The sequence below is a fragment of the Carcharodon carcharias genome, chromosome 14, assembly GCF_017639515.1.
Source record: "Carcharodon carcharias isolate sCarCar2 chromosome 14, sCarCar2.pri, whole genome shotgun sequence".
NCBI lineage: Eukaryota > Metazoa > Chordata > Chondrichthyes > Lamniformes > Lamnidae > Carcharodon > Carcharodon carcharias.
In genome coordinates, this window is record NC_054480.1 from 144,794,293 (window position 1) to 144,821,678 (window position 27,386).

The following is a 27,386-nucleotide window of genomic DNA, read 5'->3' on the forward strand; positions in this document are numbered from 1 at the left end:
TTTAAGAAGCTGTCAGTGGCCAATCTAGCTTTAGCTGGGATAACTGGACACAAGTGCAATCTTGGCTGACAAACTGCAAAACAATTCAGTATAGTCCTATTCGTATGGGAAACCCAGGGTTGACCATCGTATCTCAAGGAAGCACTTTTATATAAAAAACATAATTTGGCATGAGACCTAATTAAAAATCACTCAGCTTATGGGTATTTCCAAGAATCAAGGTCAGGCCATCAAGTCATTCTATGTTTTACCCATATTTAGAAGAAGCAAGCTTTATGGAATATAAAACACATTTTTACAGTACGTACAAATTACTCTAGTTCAGTGGCACCTTTGCTGAATTCAGCTGTTATTATAGACTATGTGGTTGTCACTGATGCTTGTGTGAACCTTCGTCTATAGGATGCATTTATACTGGGATATAATGATGAGATTGAAGGTCTCGATCGAAAGCTTGGGCTGATTCTCCTCAAAACCGATCTTCTGAATAATATATAAACCCATGGATCCAGTATCTGGTTCCATGTGGCAATTCGGATGCAAATCACTAGAATTTCTTTCAAGTCACTTGGCATATCTGTAAAAGCCTTCTTTAGGATAAGTACCTGTGGAAATCAACAAAGAAACATCATTTTCTATTGTATTTAAATTTGTATTGGCTTTCTGTTTGTTCCATAAGTAGCTCACCAATGTAAAATATAAAACAGTAATGGCACTTCAAAAGCTCGTTACTTAAAGCAATTTGAGACAAGAAAGAGGCTATATAAAAGATATTGTTATTAATATATGCATCCTTTCATATAACGCTCTCTTTAAATTGGTTTTATTTGAAACTATTAAAAGAACTACAAAATTTGTATAATTTTCAATACCTTGAATATTTTTTATAATCTCAGATCCACAAGTTTCAATTAGCCACAGAGGCATTGTTAAGTCAAATGAATGCAACAGACCAGCTTGTGCACCTGGGTAAGAAATCACTCCTGCAACCCCATTTGCCATTACTGCCAAAGTATAGTAAAGGCTGAAGTAGACCTTAGTCTACAGAATGGAAAATTCTGCCCTGAGTCCAGGGGTGGGTGGGCAAATTGGTGTGATTTCCGCTGGATGGCTGAGCAGGTGAACACAGGCAATCTTCCACTTTTGAGCTCATTGATTATGCATCAGGGAGGAGTTCCGCGAATCTCGTGGTGGGGTGGGCAGGAAGTCGCCCATCCTGCTGTTACCTCGTGGGGTAAGGTCCTGCCTCCATTTTTAAAGGGCACCCAGACAGACATTCACTCATTGCAGCCCACGAGCTTTGCATTACTCCTACAGAGCCGTTGTGGCTGCAGATCATACTGGAGAAGCTCGCAGATGTGAGCGAACACATCCTGGGGCGTTCCACCTCCCTCCCTGCCTCTGACTGCAGTCGCTGGCAAATGGCACAGAATAAACAGCAGCTCCACACCTTGCTGGGATCTCAATGTTATGAGACCCATGAATTGGGAACAAACCTGCTGCAATGCGGCCTTAGAGAAGAGAACACAACTGAGCATCTTTGACAGCCAGTTACCTCATAATTATTAGGGTGTCCCTTTAGTCAGCAACTTGTACTAACCATGAACTCCAGTCACCTGAACAGACCCTCCGCCCACCTCGAGGGATCTCACTGACTGACTAACTGCGTGGTCAAGATCACTCCACCACCTTCAACCCTGCCCCTGTCACCCACCAACGACCCCCATCACCATAAACCCACCCAATATCACCATTCCTCTTCCCTCTCTCAGCCTTGAACCTCCCCCTGTTACCCTGAACCCTAGCACAATGCCTCCCTTCAGAGCCAACACTCATTAACGTATCCCTGCCCGCCCTGATCCTGCTCCACCCATCTAGTCCCCCTCTCTGACCAACAGTACCTTGAGTTCACCCCCAGGCCCTGACCATCGACACCACTGACCCCGCCCTCTAAGACACTCGGCCCCTTCTCCGGACTCTCTCACCCCCACTTCCTTGGACATCCTCCTCCCACCTTCCCCAGACGTTCCTCCCCCTTTGTCCAGATCCTCGTCCCCAACTTCCTCAGACACTCTCCCCACCCTTCCCCCATAAGTCTGCCTCCCCTGTCCAGCCTTCACCCCACCCTTCCGACCTGCACCCCCACCCCTCCCCTGTCCAGCCTTGGCGCAGCATTTGCTAACGGCAATGAGGTTATACGAGATCCCCAGGAAGGAGGAAGCAGCATCTATGGACCTCAAAGTTGTGGATGAAGTGAAGCTCGTCTGGTGCCCGTCCCTTTCAGACAGCTGCAAAACCAAACCTTCTAAACAGTCTAAGACGGGCAACTTCATTTGGAGGGTGTACTTAATTCCGGCGAGGTGACCTCTTAGTGAGCACGCACAAGATGCTAATTTATGCAAACGGGGTCCCCGACACTGCTCGTCGGGAAGCTCAACTCACCTCGAGAGTCAGGAGAACAAAAATCCAACAGTTTATCCCCCCACCCTTGGGAACCTGTTTTTTTTTGCCTCCCACCAAATTAAATGCACCCCTCCACCCACACCCCCACCCGCCACGATTCCTGCTGCTGGTGGGAGTGGAATATTCTGTCTTTAGATTCATACGCTACCTACCATGTCTTGTAGAAACATCTAAACCTATTTCACAGGTGGTGGATTATTTTGAGGTGCAGTGGCTCAAGTTTCATGTAACCTTGGAGCTGGTCTCAGTGAAAGCAAGGTTCCGCAAATAGCAATGAGTTAAACGGTTGGTTAACCTCAGTTTAGTGGTGTTGACTGGAGAAACCATTTTGGACAGGTCAATAGGAGAATTCCCTGCTTCTCTGCCATGTAAACATTAATCCCCTCTCAATAATCAGAAGCGGTAAATGTGGGCTCTTATCTCATGTCAGAGATTTCAACAGAAAACCCCGGCTGACACTTCAGTGGAGTACTGAGGGAGTGCTGCACTTTTGGAGATGCCATCTTTCAAATGAGACATTAAATTAAGGCCATTTCTGTCCTCTGATTAAATATAATCCCAGAGCACTGTTCAAACAATAGCAGGGAATGGAGGGAGAGGAGGGGTGGGAGAAGAGATGGGGGGAAGAGAGAGGGGGGAGGGGAGAGAAGATGGGGAGAGGAGAGACAGGGGAGAAGAGGGGGGGTAGGTGGGAGAAGAGGAGAGATGGGGGGAGGAGAGGAGGGGTGGGAGAAGAGATGGGGGAGGGGGGAAGGAGGAGAAGAGGGAGGTGAAGCAGAAGTGGGGGGAAGATGGGAAAGGAAGGTGGGATGAAGGGGTCAGAGGAGGGGGGAGAGAGGGGGAGGAGGGGAAAAGGTGGAGAAAGAGGTGGATAAGGTGGGTGGAGAGAAGAGGAGGGAGCGGGGGGAGAGGAGAGAGGGAGGGAAGAGAGGAATTGAGGGGAAGAGGGAGGGGTGGGGAAGAAAAGGGGTAAAAGGAGGGGTGAAGGGGGAAGGAGATGGGTAGGGGAGAAGAGAGGGACCGGGGAGGGGGAGAGGAAAGAGGCAGGAGAAGGGGGGGAGAAGGAGGGGGAGGTGGGTGGGCAGGACAGAGAGAGAGAGAGAGAGAGAGAGGAGAGGGAGGGGAGGGGGAGGAGAGAGAGAGAAAAGGGGAGGAAAGAAGAGAGGGGAGAAGAGGGAGGGAGGGGGAGGAGAGCGAGGGGGAAAAGAGAGAGAGAGAGGGATGTGGGGGATGGGGGGCAGAAGAGACAGGGAGGGAGAGAAGAGAGAGGGAGGGAGGGAGAGAGAGGGGGAGAGGGAGAAGAGAAAACGAGAGGGAGGTAGGTGGGGGATGGGGGCAGAAGAGAGAAGGGGAGAAAGAGGGGGTGAAGGTAGGAGAGAGAGAGAAAGAAACAGAGGGAGGGAGAAGAGAGAGAGAAAGGAAAGAGAGGGAGAGAGAAAGAAACAGACAGAGAGGGAGAAGACAGAGAAATGAAAGAGAAGAGAGAGAAACAGAGAGAAAAGAAAGAGAGAGAGAAAGAGGGTGAAGAAAGAGAGAGAAAGGAGAGAGAGAGGGAAAAGAGAGAGCAAGAGAGAGAGAGGGAGGGAGAAGAGAGAGAGGAAGAAAGAAACAGAGAGAGGGAGAAGAGAGAGAGAAAGGAAAGAGAGAGAGAGAGGGGGGAGAAGAGAGAGGGAGGGGGGAGAAGGAGGTGGGTGAGGGGCAGAAGACAGAGAGAGAAGAGAAGAGAAGGGAGGGAGAAGAGAGAGAGGAAGGGAGGGAGGGAGAAGAGAGTGGGAGGGAGGGGGAAGGAGGTGGGTGGGAGGCAGAAGAGAGACAGAAAGAGAAAGAGAGAGAGGGAGGGACAGAACAGGAGGGAGTAGAAGGAGAGGGAGAAGAGAGGGGAGAAGAGGGAGGTGTGGGGGGGAGAACAGGGTGAAGGTAGGAGGAAGAGTTTGGAGGAGGGTAGTGGAAGGGAGTGAGGGAGAGCGAGTTGGAGGAGGAGGAAGGAGGGGGGATGAAGGCAGACGAAGTGGGAGAGGTGGGTGGGGGAAGAGGAAAGAGTGGGGGAGAAGAGGGGCATGAAGAGGGAGGGAGGAAAGGAGTTGGGGGCAGAAGAGAGAGAGGGAGGGGGAGAAGAGGGAGGGTGTGGGGGAAGAAGAGGGGCAGAAAGGAGAGAGGAGGTGAAGGGGAGGGGGGAAGGGATGGGAGGGAAGGGGAGAGGGAGAAAAGGGGGAGAAGTGCAGAGGCAGGGGAAGAGGAAGGGGTGTGGGGGATGAGGGGGTAAAAGAGAAAGGGAGGGAGGGTGGGTGGAGAAGAGAGAGGGAGGCTGCTATGTCATGCTGGGCTGGATTGGGATGGAGAGATTCACTGTTGGGCAGGATGGGGCTGGATGTGAAGGTGCTGGTGGGAGGGGGGAGAAGGAGGTGGGTGAGGGGCAGAAGACAGAGAGAGAAGAGAAGAGAGGGGAGGGAGAAGAGAGAGAGGAAGGGAGGGAGGGAGAAGAGAGTGGGAGGGAGGGGGAAGGAGGTGGGTGGGAGGCAGAAGAGAGACAGAAAGAGAAAGAGAGAGAGGGAGGGACAGAACAGGAGGGAGTAGAAGGAGAGGGAGAAGAGAGGGGAGAAGAGGGAGGTGTGGGGGGGAGAACAGGGTGAAGGTAGGAGGAAGAGTTTGGAGGAGGGTAGTGTGGTGAGGATGAAAAGACTGGCTGCCCAATGGTGTGGGAGAGCGAGTGAGTGCGGGAGAGAGAGTGAGGGAGTGAGGAAGTGTGTGTGGGAGAGAGAGTGAGGGAGTGAGTAAGTGTGTGTGGGAGAGAGAGTGAGGGAGTGAGGAAGTGTGTGTGAGGGAGTGAGGAAGTGTGTGTGAGGGAGTGAGGAAGTGTGTGTGTGTGTAGCTCACTCAGTCTCAGGATTCCCACTCACCCCCACACACCAACCTGCTCACACAATGGGGGAGGGCGAGTGAGTGAGCATCAGGAGATTGGGGGTGAGCCAGACAAACAGACTCTGTCCCTCTCACACTCCCTGCTGATCTTTATTCATGACTATGTTCTTAATTATTAGTTTATTGCTTTGACATGACTTTATTTTTGCTCAGCAGGCTGTTTCTTTTCTTCGTAGCTCAACTTTATTTTGAAATTCATGTTTAATGTTGTGGCCAAACCTGATCTTTCCGAAATTAGCTGATCAGCCCCTTGAGTGAGAATGCAAATGAAAAGCTTGAACAAGCCTGGGTTACCCTGTTTCCCTCAATTGTAACAATCACTAAACTTCTGAAGCACTTCATTAGCTGGGAAGCGCTTTGGGGTGTCCTGAGGTTGTGGAATGCGATATATAATTGCAAGTTCTTTCTTTCCTTGGATGAGGCTTTAGTATAATATCTTGGAGCTATCTCATCCTGGATTGAGTCATTGTGGTAAACAGTACAAATATTTGCCAGAAACCAATGATAACATGGAGCAAACGTATACAACAATTAATAACAAAAATTATACCCCTTCAATTTTTACAGTTATATTTTTTGAACAGTTTTGATGTTCCTGTATTATCACGGAATATTCTTGAAAAAAATTCTGGAACTTATGAGTGAAAAGTCAATGACATTATGAAACCATTTGGCATCAGCCTTGTATTCCATTATTTTAATGCCTTTCAGGATAGGTTTCTTTTGCTTGGTTAAATGTGTCCAATTTGAGAGCTAGACCAAGTTTACAACTCTCAGAACTCACATTTTAAAGGCATCGCAAATCTGATGGACAACAACAGCAGGGGAAGGTCAATATCTTGTGACCACTAGGATTTCATTCATTAAAGAACTATAAAGTAATGTTAGCAGTTAATCTGAGTTGCTGAAACTATTCTCTATGCCTCACTATATAGGCCCCTACTATTACTAACCTGTAAATGGTCAATTAGCAACTTATCCAGAATTAAAAGTGTTAAAAATGAATTTGTACTTACTAACAATGGAGCCCAGCAGACTGTTGCAATAACCATTATACCCAACAGTTGCACCATCATCTCTACTTCATGGTCTCTCCTCCTTTCAACACTTAATTGGTTGCAGCAAATTTTGAACAGTGTAACAACGCTGATTGTATTCAGGAAAACAGACACTGACAGAGATAACAATCCAATACTGGAAAACAATATTGAAAATGCAATATCACTTGTGCTGTTTGTCATGTTAAAGAAACACCAGGAATTAGGCCATTGGTGTGTATAATGTCCAAGTCCACAAATAGGCAACAGGCCAGTAGAAAAAGAAAACAGCCAAACAATAAACACAGTACACCAAGCACGTCGTTTTGAAGAATTGGTAGAACGCAGAAATGGCTTGTTTATTCCCAAAAACCGCTCGACTGCCATGGTTGCCCCCAGCAATAGCGGGCTGAGTCCAAAGAACACCATTGAAAATCCCAAAAATCTGCAAAGATGGCACTGAGGGTCGACTTTATCCCACTGGAAATTTATATGATGGTAAGTTAGAACTATGGATGCCGTTGTAGCAAGACCTGAAAAATCTGTCACAACCAAGCCACATAGGAAAATCAAGAAGGAAGATCTTGACCTGCTCTGTGCTTTTCTGTAAGCATTTATTAGCACCACAAAGGCAAACAGATTAGAGATAAGTCCAACAGCTGCAAACGCTGTTGAGAACCAAGGAGAAGCATGTGTACTGTTAGATTTGATTTGATTCAGTGTCGTAGAATTGCACACCATTGGCTCCACAGTGGTTTCATTCATGGTGTTGAAGAGTAGGTTTAATTTCTCTGAGCTGTACATTGAATTATTTATTTTCAGGAATCCTAGAAAAAATAAGAGAGTTAAGTTAGCATATGTAAAAGCTGCTGCTAAATTGGATTAGCGATTCTAACAAATCTCCAAGTTACTAAAACGATCTCACTCTGAGCTATTATAATATTATATTTATAGCGATATAATTTAAATATTATGAAGTACGTTTAGTTTGGACCAGGATATGAAGCTGCCAACATCAAGAGATATGCTTCGAGTAATATTCATTGTCAGCAAGGTCGAAAAATGTTTTAAATATATGGAATGGCACAAAGAGTGAAACTGTGTTAGACTACTCAAGAATTTGTACTAGCTCTCAGTCAAGGTCTGTTTTTATTATTCTCTTGCAGTCCAATTGTTGCACTGAACGGAACTGAGTTCAACCTGCTAACTCAGGACATGGCAACATCCTCTTTACCTTTGGTATTATCTTTGTTACAGTTCAGATGATCCATGTTTCCTTCATTACAGTAAAGCTCATATTATACATATCTTGGCCTCTTGAAACAGAAATTAAGCAATGCAAATTGCTCCATAAAAGGATGTATGTTTAGTTCTTGGAGAAAATCAATACACTTAGGGGAGAATTTTCCCTGTGGCGGGCAGGCTGGGGGGGGAGCGGGTGCGGAGCCAATCTCCACCCACGATTGGCTGCACGCCACCACTTTACGCAGGTGGGTGGGCCAATTACACGGGAGCTGCCTCAGGGAGATTAAGTAGATAATAAAACTTTTAAGTCCCCTTGTGCGACAGTGTCACATGAGCTGGGGCATGTTTGTGAAGTTTGCAAAATTTACTTAATTATTTTATAAAACCTTCAGGAAACCTCATCCCGCCCGTGGGGGTGAGGTTTCCTGAAAAACACGAAGGCTGCTTGGGCTCTTCGCCTGCCCCACCGGCCTTAAGGTAGAGCAGGCAGTGTTGTTAATAAGTTAAATTACCTTTTTAGGTCATTGACCTTAATAGGTCATTGACAGTTCAGCAGGTGCGCGCCTGCCGAATGAAGTATCAAAATGACATCACGATGACATCAGAACACAAGCCCGACATCATCCCGTGTCATTTTACACGTCAGCATGTTGGGCCGGCCCCCACACGCCAACAGCAATATTCTGCCCTTAGAAACCGGTTTCGGTTGACAAGTTGTGTCTGATTGGCCATTGGGCCTTCTCACATACAGAAATGGTTCACTTGTTTCTTTCACACCCACAGGGCCCTCACTCACTGCCAGTTCAAGGCACATCACCATTCACTCTCTCACACTCACCGTCATTGTCCTCATCCTGTCCATGGGACCACTCACCACCCACACAGGCCAGGCATACTTATCATCTGGTCTCGCAGGTGTCCTGCTTACACTTTCTCCATTTCTATTCATGCAGGACAAGCTGGCACACAATAGGAGGGAGAGGTCACAGACCGGTGGAGGAATGCCTGAAATCAAGGTCCTCACTGACTTTGAAAACAGAGCCATCCAGCTGGCTGGTGATGACCGGGACCGGTCCTGTGCTGACAGTGAGGTTGGTGCTGCTCTACCAAGTGAGGATCCAGCAGTGCAACATCCATCAGACAACCATGCTGTGAGTGATGTGTCCTGTTTCACAGGCCACTGCCATGCACCAATGATCTCTCCTTGCTTTCGCAGGCACATCTGCCAAACAGCCAATGGAGTTCATGACCCAGGAACTCCAATCAAGCTTCAAAGAAACCCCAAAGAGAAATCTGAAGCCATCCTCCTTGAGGTCACGTCACAGTGCTCACCCACACCCTACACCAGCACAGAGACACATACCTTGGTGGGACCTAGTTTTGGAATAGCCTCAGGATCACAATCTGGTGAGCACATCACACTATCTGGTCCACAGCAGAGCGAGGCAGGGACCTCCCTGCTGTCCGGCACTCGGAGGACTGCTGGAGGCCAGAAATCTGCTGGGTTTGAGTCAGATGAGGAGCCTCTGGACTCGGTCATGTCACAGTTGCTGGACCTGCAAAGGCAAGCTTGGGAACATCAGGAAGGGATGTCCGCTGCACTCCTCAGGTTGCAAGGCACGATGGAGGAGCTCATCCACCTTCAGTCTGAAGTGATAGCGCTGGCAGTGCCAATGCACTGAGGTCATCACTGGCAGGATGGTGGCCAACATGGAGACCTTGGTCTAGGACTTCGCTCCTGCTCTGCAGTACAGACTCAACTCCATCGCTGATGCCATAGTTGGCCTCCAGCAGTGTGCACATGAAAGGGATGCCGGGCAGCTCGATCTCACTCCAGCTCCCCCTTCCACTCACGGAGTCAGCCTGGGGCCCTTGGGCACCCATAGGGAGGGGGATCAGCAGATGCACACCCCGGGACCATACACCTAGGTGACTCCGAGTGTGTCCGGCTCATCTGAATTCCCTCTTCCCATGACCTCAGCACCTCCTGCTCTACAGGCCGAGGAGGGTGTCACTGCCACACAGCAGGACCCTGAGAGCAGGCCGGGGCCCTCAAAATCTCGGCCCTCCAGAGAACGCCCACCAAGGTCATCACAGACAGGGTGTACCAGTCAGCAGCCTCTAGCTCCACTGTGGATGTCCGAGGAGCACCAAGACTTGGCGGCAGGGTTAGGAAGGTTAAGGAGAATTAGTTGCACAGCCTAGGCATGGGTGTTAATCACTTGTACACACTGTTCACTATTGACAATAAACTCCTAAGAATGTCTCCCTGCCTGTGGCTCCTTGTTCTGATGAGCAGTGTTCGTGTCACTCAGATGTGAAACCTTTCTGCACAAGATAAAGGCAGGTGTCTCAGTCCAGGGCCTCTTCCCTGTGTCTGTGCAGCCTTCAGACCACAGTGATGGTCCAGCCTCACACTCCCTGGAAACATTACTGATGCCTGCACCTTGGCGGTGCTGGTTATTGCTGCCAGGATGTAGTGGGCAGGTACATAAGTTCCCTCATTCTCTCTGTGTGCTCTCAGCACCTTTGAGGTGGGACTGGCCCCCCATCTCTTCAGCATCTGTGACCAGTGATGTTGTGCTCCTGAAGGGCTCAGGTGCTGAAGGCTGACAAAGGATCAGGCGCTTTTAAAGTTTCATGGCTGCGTCTCTATGATCTGACCCTGATCACAGAGCACAAGCGAGCTGCCCTCAACCAGACAGGGGCCAGACATTCTCAGAGGCTATGTGAAGATCTATGGAGTGTCCTCACTGCAAGTTGTCATCATCCTCCACAAATCTAACAGCTATGAGGGCCTCCCGAGTGTGCCTGCCTTGTCTGGCCAGTGCGAGAGCTTCATCCCTGTCATCGTCACCTCTGAGGACGACCTCACCCTCATCCCCACTGGCGTCCTCCATATCGGAGACCTCCAGCTCCTCCATCTCCTCCTCAGCCAGCTCCCCTCCCCATTGCAGCGCCAGGTTGTAAAGGGTGCAGCAGCAGACGATGATGTGTGACACCCTCTGTGGACTGTATTGCAGGGCTCTACCAGATTGGTCCAGGTACCAGAACCTCATCTTCAGTATCCCGATGATCTGCTCCACCAAGTTGTGAGCTGCTGCATTAGCCTCATTATAGCGTCGCTCTGCTGCAGTCTGAGGCCCCCACACAGGTGTCATCAGCCACGGCCTCTGTGGGTGGCCCTTGTCCCCGAGGAGACATCCCTGCAGCCTCTGTGGACCCTTGAAGACTTCAGGGATCTATGACCAACTGAGAATGTAGGTGTCGTGCACACTCCCTGGAAACCATGCGCACACCAGCAGGATGCATTTCTGGTGGTTGCACGCCAGCTGCAAGTTCAGTGAGTGGAAGCCTTTGCAGTTAATGCAGTCCACCGCGTGTTGTGACAGGGATCTGAGCGCCTCATGAGTGCAGTCAATCACACCCTGAACCTGTGGGAAACCCGAGATCTGGGCAAATCCAATCACTCCTGCATCCTGGCTGCCCTAGTCCTGGGCAAAATGCACAAAGTTGTGTGCCCTTGTAAAGATGGCATCCGTGAACTTATGGATGCAGTTGTGGCAGGCTTGTGAGATTCCACAGAAGTCACCTGTGGAATCCTGAAAGGAGGCACTAGTGTAGAAATTGAACACCGCCATCACTTTCACGACCACTGGCAGTGGATGCCCTCCAAGTCCCCGTGGTGCCAAATCCTGCAGCTGTTGGCAGATATGACCAACCAGTTCCCTAGACATGTGCAGTCTTTGGCAACACTGGTTCTTGGTCATCTGCAGGATGTTGCTAGGTGCCAACCAGCGATGGCTCACTGTGGCAATTTGGCAGCATGTGCAGGAGCCCCAGCTGCCCCTTCTTCCTAAAGTTGCTTCTCCTGCCTCTGCACAGTGAGAAGCCTCAGTTGCTCTCTCCTCCATCATCTTTGCTTTCTGTAAGCCATCAGACATACAGCTCGTTCACCAGGCTCTGTGATCCTGATGTACTCCTGCAGGATGAAAGACAGAGATGTGTGGGTTAGCATGGGTGTACTAAGAACCTGTCCTGGTTAAGTCTGAAGGCCCCTTAAGGCTTCCTGGAGAGTGTGGCCACCGCTTGGATGGCCAGAGTTTAATGCGCTGTATGGCTGCCCGAAACCCCACCCACCTCTGCCCCACTCCACCTGACCCATTGGCAGCAGCTTTGCCCACTGGACTGCATGCTGTGCCCTCAGCTGAGATGCAAACATTCTCCTAACCTGCACTGCAAGGCTGCACTGGTCCAAACAGGAATGCTGACATGGCAAGGGGCTGTGAGAGCCTCCACCAGTGACTGCTCCATGGCCACCTTTAGCAAGGAGATTGTACAACATGTGCAGTCGTCTAACTGTTCTACAGTCCATTAAAATGCTCATGACTCTGCAGTCTGTGCCAGGGGTTGGAGGGGGGTTGGAGAGGGAAGGGGGTGAGGAGCGTGAAAAGCTATGAAGCATTTGGTGGCACTTTCATGCCTCTGCGTTGCTTGAGTGGGCAGATAAGCTAGAGGCCCCACTCCAATCAAATCAATGTGGCTGCGCTTGAACTGTCTCAGCTGTAGAGGAACGGTCACTTTGTACAGGTTTCCCTAATGTGTGACCACTTACCTCGCTCACCCTAGTACCCAACCCCCACCCCCCATCCCAAATGTTTGTGTGCTATATTCAACGACTGGGCTGCCCTTGCCCCGACCCTCCCCACAGGTCACCTCAACGGCAAGGCTGCCCTTAACCCCAACCCCGCAATGCCCCTCAAACTGGAAGTCCAATCGGTGAGCCTGGTGAGTGTTGTACAATGTTACTGTGTACTCACCTCGGAGTTCCCCCCAAAGAACAGGCCACCAAGTGCACACCTTTTATGTGCTATTGGACGGACGGACGATCCAGTGAGGAGCGGGGGGTTGCGGTGTGGAGGGTGGGTTGGGGGTGGGGGGGGGGGGTCAATTCCGGCGGGCTGGTCTGGTAATGAAATGCTGATGTCATACAATGAAGTTTCTGATGTCCAGTGGTGGGAAGTACAGCCGGCTATTGGCGGGCTGAGCGGACAATCGCAAACTGGTTTCACGCCATTGTGTCCACTCACTCTGCCGATCACACCCAATGCCAGCGAGCACAGAAAATTCCGCCCAATAACTTTTTTCAAATGGATCCTGCTGAGTTTTTCCAGGTAATTCTGTTTTTGTTTTTGTTATCCACACATGCCCTGGACAACTGCAGGCTCTGTTAGCTGAAGATAACAAGGTAATTTCAGTTTTACACTGCTACACCATACATTATATTTTTTCTCTTTACTTTTACTGGTAGACTATTAATTTCAATTATGATTCTTAAAAATTTTTTTTATAACTTTGTTCTTTATCTACTCCTTTCTTAATTGCCTCATAGAGTGGCCAAGACAGCAGTCAGATCTCTACCATCTCTGCTCTATAACTAACTTTAGAGAGCTGTGAGATAGAGTAAATATGTCCACTCTTGAAGCTGATCCCACCTCCCTTGCACTCTACTCAATTGTGACTTGTCCAGTCAGTTTAATTTACAGATATCAATCATTTCAAATGTTAACTATGAAGAAACAGTCAGTGAATGATAGTTCAAGATATGAGAAGCAAGCCACCCACAGAAAATATTATTCAGCACATTATTATGCTTGTTGTACAATGCAGAATTAATCCATGCTAATTTTTAACCCATGTAGATGATCATTTTTTGCTCCATTGAAAATAGCTTACAGATTATGTACAGAAATTGCCTGGAAAAGCTTAGGAAGCCTAACAGCACCTGTGAAAGAGTTAACGTTTGGACCCCGAAGTGACTCTCCTTTGGAACCCAACAAGTTATATTCAGCTCAAAACATTAACTCTGTTCCTCTCTCCACAGATGCTGCCAGACCTGCTGAGTTTTTCCAGCACTTTCTGTTTTAATTTCATATTTCCAGCACTCACGGTATTTTGCTTTTATTACAAATTATGTAACTCAACCTTAATAAGTTGGTTTGTGTCTCTAATGTTCATCTTTCTAATAGGTTATAAGTATCTGTTTATTTCCATTTGGGTTAGCTATCCCACATTGCACAATTGATCCTTTTCTGACTTGTCATTAGTGCAAGAATCTCAACATATTTGAAACATGTTACGCATTAATACTTTCTCATAAAGCACTCTGATAAGTTCCATTGTTTGATTAGTGCCTGCGGCCCCTTAAATAAAGAATAGATCAGACATCAACACTTGTATATTGCAAAGATATGTTCTGTATGCAAGATTTCTGATGTCATGAAGATATTATGAATTATGTTTTTCCAGCAGATAATATAAATATCTGGCAAATGAAACAGCTGAGATCATGAGGTTGTAACCAGCAGTGAAATGGGACAAATGTTGCTTCTGCTGAAGTTGACTCTCTCTTGGTATGACTGACTTAGCCAGCCCATTTAACTTGCAAATATTTATCTTGCAATCAGCAATGACACATCCTTGGTATACTTCATGACAACTTAAATGGGTGCCCAAAAAGAGGCAAGAAAATCAGCAGTTTAAAATATGAAGTTATCTTTTTTTTTCTTTAATAACATCCTTAAAGCTGTCAAGGCCCCAGTTTAATTGTACAAGTCTCCTGCAATTTTAATTTAGCATCGCAATATCATTGAGCTTGACGTGAAAAATTAAGATTTTAAAATATGCTATTTTCATTTGCAGACTGATTATCCCAAATGAATAACTTTATACTCTAGTACACATGTACTGGAAATCCAACTTTCAACTGTGAAACAACAACTTTTAACTTAGCTAGCACCCCTGACCTATAATATGTCAAAAGGTATTTACGGAGGGGAAGTAGATAATCGAAAACATTAATGCTCCATATACTGAACCATTGAGGGAAAGTTGGAGGAGTAAAATAGCTGAAAGCGTAGCTGGAAAGATGCACTTGAAGAAAGCTTTCAAGGATGAAGCTGGAAGTAGAGAGTTGAATGAATCCAGAGAGGGAGTTCCAAAAAGACAGCCCGAGGAAGCTGAAGGCTAGTAATTGGCGATATGATCTGAAAAGCACTGCCTGAAGGAGTGGTGCAAGCTGATTTAATAGAAGCTTTCAAAAGAGAAAGTAATTTATAATTGACAAGAAATAAATCGCAGGACTACGGGGAAACGGGCAGGAGTGAGGCGAGTTGGATAATTCTTTCAAAGAACTGGTACAGGGTTGATGAGCTGAATGGCGACCTTCCATGTTGTATGTACATGTAAGCAAGGAGACGAATAACTGGAACTGTGTGGGGAAAGATGTGAGGCTGGAGGAAGCTTGAATGTGGCAGTGGGCTGGTATGAAGATGAGGATGAAAATTTTAACTTCAATGTTCTACTAGCCACGAAGTCAGATGTGGACTAGCACTGACAAGCTGATAACTGAGTGCTTTCATTCATATATGCAATGTAATGTAGCTTGCATTTGTCCAAGTTGGGTGTGATCAATTGATCCAGATGTCAAAAGTAATTGTTCTTTATCACTTTAAGATATCTTTAAGTCAAGTTAATTTGGACAATTCCTTTCAGAAAGTCAACGGGTGGAATTTTCCATTCTGGAGACACAAGTGTGGTGGTGGGTGGTAAAGTAGGCATGGTTCCCACTGGGTGGCAAGTCGGATTTATCCCACCCAATTTTCCACTTTTCCAGCACCCCCCCCCCTTGAGCTTTCAATTGCCAGTCATTTTAATTCTCCGCTCCACTCCCACTCTGATCTCTCAGTCCTGCGCATCCTGCGTTGTTCCAATGAAGCTTAACAGAAGCTTGAGGAACAGCATCATTTTATCCATTAGGCACTTTATGACCTTTCAGAGTCAACTCAAAAAATAGAAGCACAATCCCCATTTTTTCAGACGGCAGCTCTTGGTGATGATTCTGCTATTCCCATGTTCCCTCCTCTAGACCCATCTTTTGTTTCTTTACTTGTCCCATCACCAGCTCCTTTGCTCCATCATCCCTTTTCTCATTGGATCTCTCCTGATCCAGCCTATTACAGGCTTTCCATTTTGTTCATTCCTCTCCTCCCCTCTGTCCCTGACGCTTTACTTGCTTAAAACCTGTTACATTTCTAACTTTTTCCAGTCTGGATGAAATGCCATAGAATAGTCACAAGGAAGAATAGCAAAGGATTATATCAGTGAGTAAAGACATCCCATATGATGGCCATGTGCCATTTCTCTTTAATGTCTCTATAGTTTTCACTCCTGGGGTACAGTAATATAGTGGTTCTGTCACTCAACTGGTAATCCAGGGGCTTGGATTAAGTATCTGGAGCTGGGAATTCAAATTCCACCACAGCAGTTGGGGAAATATAAATTCAATTTAAAAAACCTGGAATAAAAAGCTGGTGCCAGCAACAGCGGCCATGAAACTATTGGATTGCTGGGAAAACCCAACGGATTCTCTCATGTCATTCAGAGGAGGAAACCAGCACTGCCTAGTCTAACCTTTATGTGACTCCAGACCCATGTTAAATTAGTTAACTCTGTAATAGCTTAACAAGTTACTCAACTGCATTAAAGAAGATGGCCTGCCTTTTCGAGGGCAGTTAGGGATGGGCAATAAATGCTGGCCTTGCCAGTGATGCCCACATCCTATGAATGAATAAAGAAAAAAGATACAGACAACCTTTCGATCCTCTTATGCCACCTCTTCTTTACATTTTCCTTACAAAGCCATAAATCGCCAATGATTTCTCTTCTCAGAACTGGATGGTTATCCCTAATTTGTTCTAAGACCCATCGTTGGTCACTCCTTTCCCTCATTTACCGCTGCCCTCGGTGACGTCCTCTGGAAGCATGGGATCAACTCCCAAAGACTTGCAGCTTTATCTCTCCTTCCATGGTTCCATAACTATCACTGTGCCTCCCAACTGGCAGCCTGACAACGTGTCAGGGATGAGTAAAAACATTTGCCAGTTCAGCATCATCAAGACTGGGGCAATCCTATTCAGCTCCTGCCAGAAACTGCAGGCTTCAGCTCCTATTTCATGCCTCTTTCTCACTGCTTCCTCTTGTTAAACCTAACAAGTGTGCATTCTCTGTGTCCTGCTTGACTTTGAGTTGAACATCAAACCCTACGTCCAGTCCATCACCAAGTCTTCTTCTTCTCCCTACGTAATGTCTTACAGCTATTCTTTTTCACACTCCCACCACTCATATAACCCTTAGGCAATACCTTATCCACCTCCCAACTTGACTTCTCCAACTCCTTTTTCACTGATTTCTTCCTTACATAAATGTCAATTTGTCTGAAGCTCTGCCAAAACTCTATCCTCCACTGTCACCTGTGACTCAGTTGGTAGCAGTCTTGCCTGACTCAGAAGGCTGGGGGTTCACGTCCCACTCCAGTGCTAGAGTACAAAAATAAACACTGACACTCCATGTACTGAGGGAGCGTTACACTGTCACAGGTGCTGTCTTGAAGCTGAGAGGTTAAACTAAGGCACTATCTACCTCTCAGGTATTGTAAAAGATCTAAAAGCAAAAAACTGCAGATGCTGGAAATCCAAAACAAGAACAGAAATACCTGGCAAAACTCAGCAGGTCTGGCAGCATCTGCGGAGAGGAACACAGTTAACGTTTCGAGTCCGCATGACTCTTCAACAGAACTAAATAAAAATAGAAAAGAGGTGAAATATAAGTTGGTTTAAGGGTGAGGGGGGTAGTGGGACAAGAAGAGCTGGATAGAGGGCCTCTATCTCACTGGCCCTCTATCCAGCTCTTCTTGTCACCCCCCCCCACCACCCCTTTAAACCAACTTATATTTCACCTCTCTTCTATTTTTACTTAGTTCTGTTGAAGAGTCATACAGACTCGAAACGTTAACTGTATTCCTCTCCATTGTAAAAGATCTATCTCATGACACTATTTCAAAAGAAGAGCAGGGGCTTTCTCCCTGTTCTGCTCAATAAATCAAACACCATTAAAACAGGTTATCTGGTGATTATCACATCACAGTTTGTGGAAGCTTGCTGTGTATGAATTAGTGGCTGCGTTTCTTACATTACAACAGTGAATAAATGTCAACAGTACATCATAGGCTGTAATGTTCTATGGGATGTTCTCTGGTTGTGAAAGGCACAACAGGTATATAAATGCATAACTTCCTCTTTTTTCCACTAAATCTTGTACTTCTATCACTCTGACCTTACACTTTTTCATGTTTGTTCCCCATTTGCCCAGTATGTAGCCTTTTTTGTCCTCAATTTCAAATCAGCCTTGGTCTCTCCCACCCTCATGCCCACTCTGCTGATTCTGCCCTATTGTATGCGCTCCGACTCTCATCCCACCACTGGTTACAGAGCCAATTCAGACATTATGCCAGTGAACTGTGGAATTCTCTTCCTAAAGCTCTTCCCAATGTGACCTTAATGAACTCTTTCACTATGTTCTTAAAGTTTACATCTCTGACTACATATGTTTTCCAAGAGATGAAAAAAAGTGCAAGTTATTGATACTGGCCAATTCATTTCTCCATCTGGTGGATAGCATGGGCTTTAATGGGTCTGATGACGACCTTCTCTCATCTTTTCTTGTGAAGAGAATAAATAAAGAATTGGCCTGAAATGAATTCAGTTTTCATGAAAGACCAACAAAAGCTTGCATTATAAAACTAGACAGACAGGGGGAGACAAAGAGCATGATAAGAACAGACAGTCATGCTTTTGGTTTGTATACAGAAGTATGTTGCTGTATTACAGAGTTCTACAAAACCCGAGAGAGAACTTGTTTATTTCTATAAACTTTTACCAACAATGCTGTTTATTTTGCTAGCTTTGAATTCTAAGGCTAATCTTTAAAAGGGTCCAGGCGCAAAATCGAGGAGGCTGGATAACACATAACATCTCAATTATTACTATAGGAGTCTATGGAATTGACACTCCTCCCCATTTCAAATTCTGGAAAACTATCTGCTTGTTTCCATTTATGGAAGGGACACCATTTGAAAAGAGGAATATATGATCCAAAATATCCAATGATACACATCGGACATGTGGTGTAACTTGCAGCTAAAAAAATGCTATGAGGAGAACTTTAATATTTTAATTCTCATGCAACACCAAATAAGGAATTAGCTGGAGGTATCTGACATAAACAGGAAGAAGAGGTTAAATCATATAATATTGAACTTAAAAGTATGCTAAATACATAAAATCAGTGTCTTAGAAATAAATAGCATGGAAATGACTGGTGCCAATTTTAGTGTTTGCATGTTTAGTTAGTTTGTATGATTTACCTCTCTGGGCTGTTTTGGGTGGAGCTATTATGCCATTCAAAGTAGCTCAGTTAAAAGAAAAGTACAAAGAATTTCCTATGAACATATTGAGTTATCACACATTTATATCACAAGAGCTTCTTTGGCTTTGATTTAAAAACTGTGCACTTACAGCCTAACTAATTTATTTGCATATTTATAGGCCCTATTTACCATTCAAAGAAAAGGGAATGTAAGCTGGCTAAATATTTTTAGCCAAGGGGAAAAGCATGGAGAATAACAATGTTTTTTAATAATTACAAAGGAACAAAGAATCCTTGTGATAGTTCATTCCCTGGGAGCTGTGGGTATAAAGTACCTGGGGGAAGGATTAAAGTTTCTGGGAAAGATTAAAGTTTCCGGGAAAGGTTAAAGCTGTAATGGGGATTGAGGAAGAGGAAAAGCAACAAGTCTGGTGTGTAAAATGGAAATGCTGCTGAAGAAAGAAATTTTAGTGGAATCCAGCCACTCAGCGTTTGGATGAAATCCAAACAATCTACCCAATAATTTTGTAAGTAAAATACAGCCAATGCTGGAAATCTGAAATAGAAACAGAAAATGCTGGAAAAACTCGGCTGGCCAACAGCATCTGTTCTGCTCAGATTCGGACACTCAACTTGCGCAAACTCAGATGCTGCCAGACCTGCTGAGCTTTTCCAGCATTTTCTGTTTCTGTTGCCCAATAATTTTGCTATGCTGACAAGTTAACGAGTTGTCTCATTTGAACTGGGGATCCAGGGCACAACGGACGATCCATAGATGCAAAGCAAGACTGGTCTGTCACTCAGCTCAAGTACAGTGACAATGGTTGGTCAAAAGCTGTAACCTGAATCCTAGCTTGGAAAAAAAGCTGATCGGATTTTTTTCTTCCTCTCTATATATATAAAGTTTTGTTCTGATCCAATTCAGACACTGAACGTGCACAAACTCAGTGAGGAAAAGCAGCGGGGTCTTAATTTAATGTCAATAGGCCTGATTTATGGGTGTAAAATGACAAGAGCATTCTGAGTGCTGCTGCTGCTCTGTCTGGCTCCATAGCAACCATTTTGGAATTTAAAAAGAAACCTTTTCAACATAGGCTGCAGCAGGTCCAGGAAAAGACTCAACAGCCCCACCTCACCTCTTCAAGGACAACCAGGGACAGGCAATAAATGCCGGCTTTATCCCAAAAATGAAGACAAAAATAATTATTAAAAAAAAACAAACTGCAGACGCTGGAATTGTGGAACACACACGGAAAAAAAAGCTTGAAGCACAGAGCAAACACCAGCATCTCAGGAGAGAAGGGACTGTCTCAATTTCACAGGCATGCCCGTTTTCACAATTTAAGGTTTCTGAAGAATGGACAGCTAAACGTTCAATAAGGGCCTGATTTGTGTCCTGCAGGTGAGCGCTCTACTAGCACATAGCACAGCCAATCTGCTCCTCTTAAAGGAGAACTACACGCAGTGGAAGGGAGCTGCTGCTGGCTGCCTATACTGCACTGCTACATGTAAGAGTAGCACAGATGGAGCACCGGGGAAGAGAGTGGGGGGGGGCGCTCTTCAGTAAAGGGAAGTGCTCTGGAGAACTTTAATCATGGGGGAGGACACGAGAAGAAAGGTCATGTTTTCACAGGAGAGTCAGTAGGTCCTCCAGGACCACATTCCGAGCAGAATGGTAGCAGGTGGCCAGAGAGGTGAGTACAAGGAGCCTGGCCCTGGGACCCGACAGCAGTGCCACAAGAAGCCACATTATTGAATGCATCTTCGAAGGACCTCATATCCACCAATCTCTCACGGTGCTCAATGCACAGCAGCCCATCAGTCACTGAGCAGAAGCTCCTGGCACTCAGGACTCTCGCCTATCATTCAGGTCATATTCACCTCACCCTCATACACAGCTGTTGCTATTTTCACCTATCGCCAACTACTCAGCTATGGCAGGACACATCGCCCAAACAACACACTCACTGTTAACCTGTCCCCTCTTCTGCAGGACAAGGTCACCTGTAACCACGGGGAGCTGGCAGGGGACAAAGACTCCTGAGCCCTGAGGTAGAGGTGGCTCTCCACATCATGCGGCTGGCTGTGATGGAGCCTGTGGCATTCATCATCACTGAGAACATTGAGGATGATGGTATGTTCCTGTCTTATGCCCCTTCTCAACTCCCAGCTCACCTCTCATCCTGCTATCTGACATGTTGAACAATCTGTTGATGGTGTGACCATGGATCACTTGCTTTCCAACCCCACCCAACTTCCCTCACCCCAACCCTCCCTTTTCTATTTCCTGCTTTCAGACATCCAAGAACTGTCACATGCCCGGTTACAGCAGCCCCAGGAAGAAGGGGGACAAGGTGGCAGAGTTATGAAGAGGGCCTATCACCTGATCTGATACTCCCAGCCACAGTTCAGATACTGGCTTTGCGTGTACCCAAGAGGCTAGTGTAAAGTTAGGATCTACATGTGAGGAGTCACTGGGCATATAGGGGCAGCATATAGGAATGCACAACTGGACACACACAACAGGATTCTGGGTGATTTGCCAGCATGCCAGACAGTGTCCTGTCACTGTCAAGGAGCATGGAGGCGTCTGGCTCCAAATTGGCAGTCGGCACCATGCAGAACTTGCTCTTCCCACCGTCTCTGCTCTATGTCCCTGCCATCCTGCAGACCGAGGCATTGCAAGTACAGCTGCTATATGGATGGGTCATCAACCTTCTGCTCTCTGTGAGGATGCAGCATCCCTGCCAAATCCAGCAATTTCTCTAATACCCTCCAGAGTACTTTCAGAAACTTTGCAACAACATGAATTAGTCTGAGTCACCTTTTCTGCAGTTTGGGTGCCTGACCCTTTAATAAGATTAGTAATGCTTCCCTCTTGCAGCTGTAAAAATGTATTTTGCTGAGTGACTGGCAAATACATTGAGTCAATCGGCATGATTCAACTTTGCAAATCGTGTGTCAAGTCAGCTGGTTGACATCACATTCTTGCCAGTTGGGAAGTTTCCAACATGGGAATGAGGTGCCCGAATGAGCATCCTTGCCAACATGGGACTGTGTGTGGCTGTACTAAAAGTGAGCAGAGAAGCTGCATTCCTCACTCAAGGAGCCTCTGACTTCTATGGTGCCAGCTCCAGCCCAGACTGTCTGTGTTTCCATTTGTGTACACATTTCAAGGTTTCAGACAATCTAAAATGTCCATGTGACTTGAACTCTATGATAGATGAATTACAAAAACTATGATTAAACTGGACTTCATTAACATCTAAAACTCTGTTTGGAAGCGATTTGAAGGTAAAAGATCAATAAAAGTGAGCAAAGTCCTTTCTGGCTTGTTTCAAATGCTTTAAAAAAGTGATCAGTTTGCCAGGTAGGATCACTGGGAGATAAATTAATCTCCTCTGGTAGTAGCTCAGGTGACTGAAACGTGAAATAGCAAGTTGAAACTACAAGCTGAACTTCCCCAACGGTGACTTGGATTCAACTGTTGAGGATTGCGTTCAATTTCAAAGCAAAATAAATTGTCAGCCAGAGCTATTGCTTTCTGATCCTAAACCCTACAGTTATTGTAATGCCTAACACATGCTTTCCATCTGTTTCCTCAATCAGACAAACCACAGCATGACCACCATCATTGCAGTCACTGCAATCCTGCCAAGTATCATGTCAATTATTCTATAGGGTTTGTACTTGCTCAGTAACAGCAGCCCACCAACATAAAAATATCTAAGTAACAGCATTGTTTTTACAAATCAAATGCTATTCATACGTGTAAACTTTCATCTTTAACAGCTACGATTCCGTACTCTCCAGCTGAAGCTGAAGGATCAAAGAAATACTGAACACCAAGGAGAATTGGACAACTCTCCACCCTGTAGCTGTTTTCAGAGGCAAGTAAACTCCTTAATGATGAATAAAACACTACCTGGAAATCTTTCACTTCTTTTTAAGCATATAACTGAAAAGTATTTTACTGGTTATGTTTCTCAACTGATTCCATTTGCAAAGTTATCCATTTCCTTTAAAATAACGAGCATATAAAAAAAATGTGGTTTTGCTGTATTTATTCCTGCATTGAGATTTACTTTGTAGGTATACCCCACAGAAAGATTGATGGCACAACAGGGTTTAATTATATCGAGATGGGTTTAGATCTAATTTGTACATTTCCTATCAATCATTTCTATTTCTAGAATTAGCTGGCTTCCTATTACACAGTTCTTTATTAGATTACTAGAACTAGAAATAAATGTTGAAGATTTTAAGTTATGTTTATTTAAAGGAATACTATGGTACAGAATCCTTTGAATTGTGAAATTGTTAATTAATCCAGCTAAAGGGTGAATTTGATTGGCTCCTCGCGCTATATCTCCATAATTAATGCTGAAATGCTGTTTTCGAAATAGAATTCAGTCAAACTTCTGTCAAAGTCGCAGCAGCACAGTGAGAAATTCCACAGAATGTTCTACCTCCCAATAATTCCATTTGTTCTCTTTGCCCACAGGTCTCCTTAAGGTTGCCAAGTTTTAGAAACTGTAACCAAACATGGAGTCTCCAATGTTATTGCAGAATGAGATCATTTTGTGCGAACAGCCTGGGCAAGTAACAGGAGCACATGCCGATGCCCTGAGAGATTTGAATTCTCAGGCCTTGTTTCTATATCTGGGCCTGTCTCCCACCACCCCACCCCCATTCCCTCCTCCCACCTAACCCTAACCCTAATCTCCCTCCAAAAACTTTTGTGGCAAAAACCACTGTCTGCTTGGCAGATAGGGGAGCAAGTTTGGGCAGCAACTCACCAAGCCTCTTTTGACTTCCAAACTGATGACCTCTACTGCTTAGAAGAACAAAGGCAACAGTCCCATAGGAATGCCTTTACCTGCAAGTTCCCCTTCTGACCTAGAAATATTTCGTCATTTTTTCACTGTTGATGGGTCAAAATCTTGGATCTCCCACTCTAACAGACCTACACCACATGGATTGCAGCGGTTCAAAAAAGCAGCTCACTGCTATCTCCTCAAGGGCAATTAGGGATGGTCAATAAATGCTGCCCTTGCCAACGATGCCCACAACCCAACAACAAAAGGTCCAAGGTTTCTGTTTACAGCCCAAAGGAGCAAGCCTGCTCTCCCGGTCCAGAATAAAAACTAAAAGATGAAAGTATTTACCTGCCTAAGCCTCTTCTGATTTACCACCCAGTTTCCACCAAGCTTGGCTAGGTGAGAAGCCATCGCTGGTGCCCACTCAGCCCTCAAGTTAAGGCAGGGATTTGGGCATGTAATTGATATCTGATCTGCATATTTGAGGAAGACCCTGTCAGATGGGGCTGGAGTCCTTGCCGTCAGCAATTTTAAGTTGTAGGCAGTCAGATCAGGTCAGGAAAATAATCCCACTGCCCTATTTTAACTCACCCTGGCCTGGTATCCAGCAGATTGTGGAAGGTAAAAGTCAGGGCCATTATCTCAAATCACCGAGTACTAATGGAGGCACAATCACTGCAAAAAAAAACTTGGATATGTCATTACATTTAGCCTGCAGCATGTGTTGGAAATGCTAAATATTGTTTTTGTATTACTGTACATTTTTCCAGGTTTCCGACTCTTGATTATACAATGACCACTAGTGAAAATAAACACGTCTGGACGTTGAGTGATACTGTCTGTGTTTGGATAGACTGACATTTACTGTCAAGGTTCACATATGAATAATAGCTATTTTGACAAGGTTCCACAAGATGACCAGTGCTCCTAGCAAGAAGCCAACATTTTGAGAAAAGGAGGGGTGACATTTAGCAGAAAATGAAAGAAAAAACTGGCATGGATTATTTGGTCCTGAGCAACATGGCTTGATTTCACCTGTTAAAGATCACCCTTACTGCACCAGTTGTAACAGTTTTATTTCCATTCCCAGTCATCGTTGTCACCTCTCTGAGAAAGATTTCCAATTTGGTGCCATATTGGGGTAGTTTCACATACCTGCACGTATTTCCTCGGTAACATCACCCAATCCCATCCTCGCCTCAGCTCATCTGCTGCTGAAAACCTCATTCTTGCCTTTTGTTACCTCTAGACTTGACTATTCCAATGCACTCCTGGCTGGCCTCCTCTGTTCTATTGTCTGTAAACTTGACACCATTCAAAATTCTCCTGCCCATGTCCTAACTCGAATCAAGTGATGTTTACCCATCACCACTGCACTTACCGACCTACATTGACTCCTGGTTAAGCAATGCCTCATTTTTAAAATTCTCATCCTCGTTTTCAAATTCCTCAATGGCCTTGCTCCTCCCTATCACTGTAAACTCCTCCAGCCCCACAACCTCCAGGATGTCTACGCCCCTCTAATTCTGCCTTCTTGAGCATCACCGATTTGAATCGCTTGACAATTGGTAGCCGTGTCTTCACCTGCTAAGGCCCTAAGCTCTGGAATTCCTTCCCTAAACCCCTGCATCTCTTTACTTCTCTTTCCTTCTGTGAGACACTCTATAAAACCCACCTTTCTGACCAAGTTTTTGGACATCCTCTCTAACACCTTCTTATGTGGCTAAGTGTCATACCTTGTTTGATAACGTTCCTGTGAGGGGCCTTGGCAAATTTTGCTGCATTGAGGGGCTACATAAATACAAATTGTTGTTGTATTGTGGTTCCACATTCACCTTATTGGCTCAAACTGAACCCAAATGTCACAAGAGGAAAGTGTTAACCCATTCATCCAGTGACTGGCTTCCTATTACACAGTTCTTTATTAGGTTGCTAGAACATAGGACTTAGGAGCAGGAGTAGGCCATTCAGTAAGATCATGACTGACCTGGTTGTGATTTCAACTCCACTTTCCTGTCAGCCCTGCATTATTGTTGACTCCCTGGTCTATTAAAAATCTATCCAAGTCAGGTAGAATATGTGTGGTGTTTGTGACATAAGAAAAGCAGGATGAGATGAAGAAATTGTTATTTTGAGAACTACTTCCTTGCTTTATATCCTACCACTGGATGGGACAACACTCAAAAGTTGTTACACAAGCGGGATGTCATCCTGCTCAGTTTTAGCAAATTTAATAAACTAAAGAAACATTTCCTGCCAAAAAATCCCACAGTTAGCGCATGTTGGAAATTTAGATGCTATTTGCAGATCATTTCCCAATTACAGATTTAAATTGCCATAAAATCGAATGTTAGCAAATTGTCAAATTTCCATTATGTATTGATGCCAGGCCAGAGGTGAAAAATTTCAAAATGATCCTTTCAATCTTCAAAATAACCTGCAGAAACAGAATGACTTCTTGTTTGTAATATAATTAGTCACCCAATGATTAGTTAATTCTACAGCAATGCTTTCCAGTAATTGCTCTCAAAATAAAGTCTGATTCATCACAAGCGCAAATGTTCTCAATGTCCTCATGTTCAGATATAATCATCAAATATTGAGGCGGGGGGCGGGGGAAATCAAAAGCCAGTGAGGGTTGTTAGCAGCTCATCTTACTCTAAAGATAAAAAAGTTAAAAATGACTGACTCTGGGATTTTGAAATAAAAATATAACATATCAAAGATGGCAAGTCCATCAGCATTGGAAAAGAACAATGATGGTGAGGGGCCCAGTTATTTTAACGCTTAGAACTTTGAATTATACAGCACAGGAGACTAATTAACCCATCGTGCCTATGCTGGATCTTAACTGTTTTAATTTCATGTTACTTAAAGCTTTCAATGTTCACTGTGCTCCCTGATACACAAAATTGAGTGTTGCTGCCAGTTCCAATTCTTGTTTGGACTGTCAGTCATGAATCGCCACATAGAATGGTATATGTCGAGAACTCAGACTGTCAGAAAGTGGAAACTTAACTCCTTACCAGTCCACTTTCCGAAGGTTCATAGTTTTATTAATGCCATCATGATATATGGGTTATCACAGACCATCAGCTGGTTTGGATAGAGCCTAGGCACATTCCCACAAGGACAGAAGGGCATGGCAACCAAAACCAGAGCTGAATGAGTGAAGAGGTGGAAAGTAAGATACAGCAGGAAAAGGCAGCCACAGGGCAGATGTCGGGTTGATAATACATAGAAACATGGAATGGTGATGGCACAGTGACAATATTAGAAATAGAGGTCCCTTTAAGAGGAAACCAAGATAAGCTTCAGAGTGAATTGAGAGCAAGCTATACTCATTGAAGCCTCTACTTAAGAGCCATGTCTTTACCAGTAGGGTTTTTTTAAACTTCTGGACAGAGAAAGGATCCAGAAGGTAAGAGACTATAATTTAACAATAAAACAGTTGTGAGCCAATTAGGAACTGCAAAGATGACCTATGCTTGGAGGCAGAGGGTATACCCGAGGTATTAAATGAGCACTTTGCATCTGTCTTTGCTAGCAACATCTTAGAGATTAAATACGATGGCTATAAAAGCAGGTCAGAGGCTAGGAATGCTGTGGTGAGTAACTCACATCCTGACTCCCCAGA

The 27,386-nt window shown here is 45.2% G+C and overlaps 1 protein-coding gene across 2 annotated transcripts in view; it reads right to left on the reverse strand.

Annotated features, from left to right (window-relative positions):
• Positions 1 to 256: 256 nt before the first annotated feature.
• tbxa2r (thromboxane A2 receptor) overlaps positions 257 to 27,386 on the reverse strand; it is a 36,769-nt gene continuing 9,639 nt past the window's right edge. For both annotated transcript variants that reach the window (XM_041204909.1, XM_041204910.1), the window contains exons 2-3: positions 6,399 to 7,246; positions 257 to 605 (exon numbers count right to left, since the gene is read on the reverse strand). In XM_041204909.1, the coding sequence (XP_041060843.1) occupies positions 360 to 605; positions 6,399 to 7,223 (1,071 nt within the window). In that variant the 5' untranslated portion in view covers positions 7,224 to 7,246 and the 3' untranslated portion in view covers positions 257 to 359. The remainder of the gene's footprint in view (positions 606 to 6,398; positions 7,247 to 27,386) is intronic.